Raw genomic sequence first — 8,240 nt, forward strand, 5'->3', positions numbered from 1 at the left:
ACTTAGCCACCTCACATCGTTGTGATATATTACGTCTCCGTATTCAGCTTGGATGTCAAGCAAGAACTGCTGAAACTGTGGGTGGTGTAGAGCTTTAGAGCGAATAGAATTGATTGCCTTTTCCACTTGTTTCATAACATGATCAAATTTGAGATGTTTGGCGCAGAGAGCCTGCTGATGAATTATACAGTGTAGTTTAATAGCGTTACCTCCTTCTTCGCTGACTTTATTGCAAATCAGTGTGGACAATCCACTTCGCGCACCAGCCTTAGCAGGCGCACCATCGGTAATGGTCCCAGAAATTTTACTCCACGGTAGTTTCATATCATCAACAGCATCACAAGGAGAAACGAATAAATTCGTTCCTCTGGTTTGGTCTTTAAGGCTTTGGAGGTCAAGCAGCTCCTCTCTTACGTTCATATTGTCATCAACTCCTCTTAACAAAAATCAAGAGCTGTGCAGTGTCAGAAGCATCGGTGCTTTCATCGCAGGCTAATGAGAAATAATCAAAGTCACTCCCCTGTCCCTCAGTTGTCTCTGAATATCTGACGATATGTCCTCAACTCTCCGTGCCACAGTGTTATGTGCCAGGCAAACATTCATAAATTCTTGCCTCTTCTCGGGGAAAATGTTCTCCACCATTTTCATCACACAGTCTTTGATAAATGTACCTTCAGTAAAAGATTTGCCATGTTTAGCTATTAACATGGACGCTTCGTAGCTTGCTTTGGTGATATTTTCCTTTGACTCACAGGCCCGCGTGAAGAATCGCTGTTGTGATGTCAGAGCAGCTTGGATTTGCTTCACTTTTTCAGCGCGGTCACTCCCTGTTAGCTTGTCGTATGTATTAGCATGTTTAGTCTTGTAGTGTCTCTTTACGTTGAAATCCTTAAACAAGGCAACCGTCTCGTTACAAATGAGACAAACACAATTGCCTCGATTTTCAGTGAAAAAGTACTGTAATTCCCATCTCTCCTGAAAGCGGTGGCCCTCACTGTCAACTTTCCTCTTTTTCTTTTCAATCGCCATGGCAGAAATGAGCGGAGAAGGTTTCGTGTACTAGCGGGCCATAAATAATACATTATATGACCGAAGCTGCGGTCCGTATGAAATCTTACCGCGGGCCGTGATTGGCTCGCGGGCCGGACTTTGCACACCCCTGTCCTAAAAGGTGCTAACGTGCACGGCAATTTTAATAACAATTTGGGTGAATTTATTCACGATTTCGTTTAATATCAATAAGCTGCAAGAAACACATATGGTGTAGCTAATGGGTTATTTAGAAGACTTCAAGCCCATGCTCGAGACACAACAATGAATTGATGACGTTTCTTCACTAACAGCTACGTACACCAACCGAACAATTACATCAATTTTATAAATACACAGTAGCATTAATAAAATTGAAAATGAATAGTGAAGATATTTGATTGCTGGAATGAATCATGATTTGCATTTTGTCCCCAGTATCTGGGATTTGATAAGAATCTGATCTTGCACAGCTTGCCAGCTGTTCATCCACCAAAAGCTTACTAATATGGATAGGATCGTTAATTTTACTTCCTATTCTCTTTCAGATATTCGAACTTCTTCGACAAGCAATGGTTCAATATATGATGATTATAAAAAGTTAAGCTAAGTAGAAGATGTTTCACAGTAGAAAAAATAGGTTGTCAATATTTTTCATAAATGTGATCCATGCAATCGGAACATCTTCAGCCTATTCCATTGCATACAAAATAAAAACCTCGGATGTTAGTAATGTCCTTGTTGATGTGTCCTCAAGCCATTGCTTTCATTTCTTTTTTTTATACTGTTGCTTCATTAGGAAAGTTTAGCCAGATTATACATTTGCAAGAGTATAAAGGTCATCCGATTGTTTCTAGGTTATATAAAACATTAATGAATTGGAAACAATCTCTGCTAATCCAGGCAACGGAGACGGGCATAGATGACAAACTTGTTTACAGCAGTTAAATTAACCTAGATTTTTACTTGTTCACGCTCATTTTGAAAGTCTTCTGCTATTCTTTGATGCTAGAAAGGATGAGCATGACTAGCTGTTACTACATTTCTAGTAGCCAATGCGAGAGTTGTGACCATACGAATGTTGAAGACTGTATGTCTCGTTCACCGAAAAGTAGAAATCGACTCAGAAACATTCATAAGTGTTTGTTCAAACAAATAGATGCCCCGCTGAAGGGCGCCAATAGAGGTGATCGCGTGAAATTTCACATGGGAAAGACATGACCCCCCAAATATAGTTCTGATACATTCATTTGCAGGCATGTTCAAGATGTCCGATACCCATAATTCAACGTAATTCCGGTTTAAATGTCGTGAATAAGCCATGTCAGTTTATGCTAGGTTGACATAAACTAAATTGTTATATATGGTATAACAAGGGGGAGGAGATGGAGTACTAGTTTTTTGAGTTGGCTGAATTTGTTCAAGATTGGAGAGCACCGAATGCGATGCTGGCCCGAGGTGTCGTTTTCTCCTCCCCACTCTAGTGACCGATCTGGTCATACATAATGCATGCTCTCATCAAATGAACGAATCAACGTATAGGTTGGTGACTGTTTGCTCTTAGAATGAAAGTAAAATTAAAATAGCCTGCCTACAGCAACGTTTGCCCATAGAAATGAAGTACAGATTATGCTTATTTATTTACATGTGAATTCACATGGTAATAACTGTCTTTGATCCTCACACAGGGATTTATTACAGCACGAGCCTTGCAATCGCTCTCGCCTCTATGCAAAGCAATCTAAGGCAGTTTTGAATGCTAGTGAAAGTTAATTAATTCATTGACAACGGTGCAGAAAATATATGATAATTTTTATGTTTGTTCTTTAAAAATGTCTGGAAAATTGACAACACAGATCTTTCAGAGAGTAGGTACAATGTACGTTATTATCATGATTATACAGCACATTCCAATTAGAACAGATAAAGAAAAGCGTGCTCTATGGTGTTCAAGGCCAGTAAATGATCACTGTCCTTAAGTAGGAGACATACGTGTAACATTGTTTGGATATGTCATTTTTCCATGTAACGATTCATGAGATTATAGCAGTCCGTGCCCTGAAGAAGGGCACAAGCCTTTTGCATTAAACGGAAATGCCTATAAGAGTTACAATAATCATGCAAAACAAACATTTTCAATTTATATTATAATGTATATAGCAAAGATATATATCAACACTGTTGAAATGTCTTGAAAACAATGTGCATTTATTAGTCAATTTTTCTTTCCAATTGGATGGTGATCCACAATTTCAAGACACCTCTTTGTTATTAAGTGCGCTTCTTTGCCAAAATTGATACAAAGGACCACATGCGTCACTCTAATAAATGTACATATGGTGTCTGGGTAATTAGAACTTCCGCAAAAAATAATTTCTATATGGTCTGTCTGCAAGCTCCCTTTCATGTCATTATTATAAAAATAAATAAAAGAGTGGACAGAAAACAGAAGTCAGCTATGTACCAAGAAGTGTCATGCAGTGCTTAGAAGAAAGACAAACACAATATGTGAAACATAGTCTAGTGAAACGAAGAAAGGAAACAAATACGACTGAAAATCTTATTTAGTTGCAACAAAAGCACGCATTGCAATTCGGGTATATTTTGTCATTGAAATGTACATAATTAGTTAGAGTGAACGTTACATTTTTATGCTTCATTTAACGCTTAGAAAAAATGCATAAGGTTTGGTCCTCTACAACGAACACGAATTATTTGGCAATTATCTTACCAAACAGCGTAGATTATTATAAGAATGTGCCATAGATAATGTTATTATATGCTTATTTCGTTATGTATGTTAATATAGACATGACATAAATGTCACGTTATGTAATACTTGTAAAAACACCACATTACATCACAACGTCATACAGAGAGTAAGCGTAATTAGCGAGGCATCAACATAAAAGTACTTCGACTGTACTTTTCAGCGGATTTGTAAAATAAAACCAATAACTGCAATCATGCGATAAATATAATTTTTCCAAAATGCTCCTTTCAAATGCAATTTATGAAATTCTTGAAATAAATAGTGTTTCGCCTTCTAGTATTTATAAAAGATAAAATTAGAGTCTCAGGTTTAAGTTGAGGACAATGACAATGCATAATAGTTTGGAATGACAAAAACGCCAAAAGGCTGTTTTCCACACTTTTTAAATTCCACACTAAACCAATAGATCATGCTTTAGCATTTACACGAAGCCCATTACCACTACCCAGGCGGAATGCAAATGGAACACCGATAAACTTTCAACGCGTTGTACCCATTTGATTTTTAAAAGAAATGTTGAAATATTGTCGATTCGACGAGAAATATAGTACCTCGTTTTTTGTGTGGAGAAGTTCGACAGCTATTATTGGCTGAAAGAGGTATCGATTATGTAAAAAGAATTTCTACTATCAGCACAGCTAATAATTAGTGTCCATAAAGAAGTTTAGGCTCGAGACTAGTCAAGCCATCATAAATCCCGAATCATATCAGTATGCCAGCTTTCATTACTCAGTTAAGCCACTATGCTTGTTAAATTAGTTATGTGCAAGGCAACTTGACTCAATATGCTTGACACGGTGAAGTAGGCAAGATTGAATCTTATTACGTTCACGATTGGAATTTAGAAAACCCGAACTTAACTGATGTTTATTTCATTGGTGCACCACTTCATTTCCTCAACGAATTTAAAGACGACGACGACAGTGTTTGGAAAGTCGAGGATATTAGGTGTTAGAAATGGGAGAATACGACTGCGATCAAATATTGAAAAAATGTATCGAGTCTTTGATCCTCTTGACAGTTTGTTTGGAGACGTGACAAATGCTACACGTTTGCTGTATGAAGCAGATTAATCTCAAGAAGAACAAATCAACTACACCGATGTGCGATCGTTGTATACTTAGATGTGTAAATATGCTCGATTTCCTGCCAGTCACACTTCAATTTTAACATAGTGCATAGACTTGGAATACATTGGACATTGCGAATGTTTAATGAAATGTAAAAGTCTACCACCGACGAGCTTGTACCATCTGGTTTCGCTTCATTACTGTTGCGAACAAATGATGTTTACTTTATGTCGTACACGTAATGAAACGTTGAATCAACATCAACCTTGTGGTGATGATCAACGATGTTGTCTCACAGGAAGTGGGCGAACATCCAATTGTTGTATGCTTTCTATTATGGATACTGCGTGTTAACATCATATGTAATATACGGTACGTTCCTAGCCCAGCACGATGCAAATAGGACAATCATTCGAGTTCAGGGCTTTTTTTTCAGGTAATGCCACCGCCTCTGTCATCAGTGTTGTACCAAATTCCATGGTAGCAAGTTAATGACATTGTTCAATATTTAGTAGATTACCAATAACTTTCCATAATAATGGTATCACAGGATGATACGATTCCTTTAAATGTTTGACGACGTGTCGTGTGTTTGGTTGTGTTAGAGAATGAATTTCCAAGAGTTCATTTGCCAGCAGACTCCTGTGGAACTTTATGATCAGTCCATACAGAGACATGACGACCAAACATTATATTTGCACAAAAACAAGCTTTGTCAAAATGGCCCGATTAGTGATGAATGCATCTTCTCTACCATATGTGTTATTCATCGCACTTTATCTGCTTTCATACTTATCAAGAAATGTGTGTTATTATCTATGCTTTTAAAATAAGTAACAGAAAGGAGTGAAAACCAGCAAGCTTTATGAAATTCAACAAATTATTTTATTTCCCTAGAATAAAAAGTGAATTAAATCGCAAAGTGATCATAAACTTACAGACACAAGTTCTAATAATTAAAGAGCTGAATAAACGTAAGTGGAAATTCAAATTAAATTCAACGCCTAAAGTGCTGATGTGTCTGGTGGCCAATTTCGTAGTGTTGTACCAACAGTATTTTGTTGAATGATAGTAATATAATTCCATGTTTGAATTTACTATAAATGCCATTGAATAACTCCGTCCAAGAATATTATTTTTCATGAGCACTCCACATTTCCAGAGAAAAGAAATACTTGAATGATTTGAAGAAATGCATTCCAGCCCAAATGCATCGGACACAAGAATAATACAATCTGAGTCTTCTAGATCTTAAAGCATGAATGACTAATTTTGGAATAAACAAGATTTTTATTTTAAACTTAGACGTAGGGGTCAACAGTAAATTATTCTAGCAAGACCTTAGTTATAGTTAGAAAGTCTCTCACCAAAATCACAATAAAACATAACAATCATCATGTAGCCTAGCTAGACAAATACTATGTCCTTGATCCAGCTTAAGATAACGTTCCTCACATCGAGAAAAGGAAAAAGAAAGCAGTTGTTTACCAAAACCGTTTCTGATTTTGGACAAGGCCAGCCTCTAGATACACTGATCCAATTACCAACATAATATAATGAAGCAAAATAGATAAAAAGCTAACTAGCAACAATGCAAATTATAGTCTTTTATCACAGATAATAAATGTACTTCATTGATTCATGGCATGCAACGGGTACGTGCAGGACATATTTGTTTCAATCAAACCTTTAAAATAAATTATTTTCCCTTCATGGCAATGTCTTCAATGATGTTTGTTTTTGTTGCAGATCATTTACTCGTTTTCATGGATATCTAGTCTAGAGACGAATAATAGGTTTTCCAAGAAATTTCCAAAATTGTCATCATTCAACGCTGTTCCAATAATTCTCGAAGTCCACGCCGGATTCAAAGTTCCAACTATGCAATATTTAACTGCTGTGAAGTTTCCGATTGGCATCCCGCATGACGGGTTTCTTTCCAAACAGCTCCCCTGATCTGCCCTGAGCGTTTGAAATCCAAATTTATTCCGTTTGAACGGCATGATGTAACAGTTAAGCTTTAGACACGTAATCCTAAAAATGGTACGACATAGGTTTATACTTTAATTTTAGTTCTTATCTATTTGTATAACATATGGAACTTTTTCTAGAAATACTTCTATAGATGGTGAAGTTTAAACTTTCGATATGTTAGATCTTTATCTACTCTTAAGAATAATATAATTCAACAGTTGATTTTAAGACTTCTATTTTCCGTAAAATATTTAGTATGGTCTTTACTTTAAAAATTTTCTTGCAAACATTTCCTGAGTTTGAAACGTTTTTGGTGATCAAGTATTCGTTCGTTTTCTTTGGTTACTTCATTTCTTAGTTGTTGAAAATGTAAATGCAGATAAGTTTGCCTTGCGATCGGGATAAACTGGAGTTATATATTGTTATCTGGATGATCATTGCTTACATTCGTCTCTCATATATCGCCCTTTAACTTATTATGTTGTGTGTGATGTTCGAACGAGTCGATTTTTGCCGAGCATACCACAACTTTACCGTTATAAATTGTATGTGGATATAATATTTGCCTTCATTCCTTATATAAATGTATTTCTAAATGACTATGGTTCATAACAATGTTGACATTTAGTAATGTTTTTACTTTTATATTTTGCCTAACAAAAATTTCCTTGTTTCTGAAGTATGAATCTGTGACAATTAGTGTCACACTTAATTCATTCTTATTACATGTGCGATCTCCGAATGAGCATATTTCTCTACAAGGATGACAAATTATAGTGAAACTTCACTTAAGAGAGTTTATTGGGCAAACGCATGTTTGTTCAGAAGCTATTCTGTACCTAAATTAGCAGTGGTATAAAAGTATCCTTTCTGAGAACATACAATAACAACAGTAGCAGTAACTAGAAAAGTAACCAGTTCAAAGGACATAACTCCTTGTAATATCGGAAATATTAATAGAGCAAATTGTCTCCCGTGAAGTAATTTTATTTCCAGTGATCATTATTAGCAAGTATTTCAAGACATGCAATCTTCCTCTGTGAGGATCGTCAATTGTGTTAATAACCTCAGTTTTGTATACATGCCTATAGTAGCGGAATATAAATTCGCAGCAGATAAAATAACACAGATAGTGAAAGTTTGTGGTTATCCGCTGCATATTAGTGACCAGCGAGCAAGTAAAACAATGCTCCCGTCTGGAGAGATAATTCCAGTATGCCACATTTGAGCGTAGCGTTCGTGTCTACGCTGCCATGAAGATATATATATATATATATATATATATATATATATATATATATATATATATATTATGACACAACAATTGATAACGGCGCTAAAAACGGTTCCCAATGTTTCGGCATAACAAGCTCTTAGTCAGGGGATAAAAAATA

At 36.0% G+C, this 8,240-nt stretch overlaps 1 protein-coding gene across 1 annotated transcript; it reads right to left on the reverse strand.

Annotated features, from left to right (window-relative positions):
* Window positions 1-492: 492 nt before the first annotated feature.
* On the reverse strand, window positions 493-1,029 carry LOC149787025 (general transcription factor II-I repeat domain-containing protein 2-like). Its single transcript, XM_089976020.1, has one exon. It carries the CDS (start codon window positions 1,027-1,029, stop codon window positions 493-495), a length of 537 nt encoding a protein of 178 aa, XP_089832146.1.
* Window positions 1,030-8,240: the final 7,211 nt, after the last annotated feature.

Source organism: Sinohyriopsis cumingii, chromosome 12, assembly GCF_028554795.1.
Source record: "Sinohyriopsis cumingii isolate HCF-2022 chromosome 12, ASM2855479v2, whole genome shotgun sequence".
Classification (NCBI taxonomy): domain Eukaryota; kingdom Metazoa; phylum Mollusca; class Bivalvia; order Unionida; family Unionidae; genus Sinohyriopsis; species Sinohyriopsis cumingii.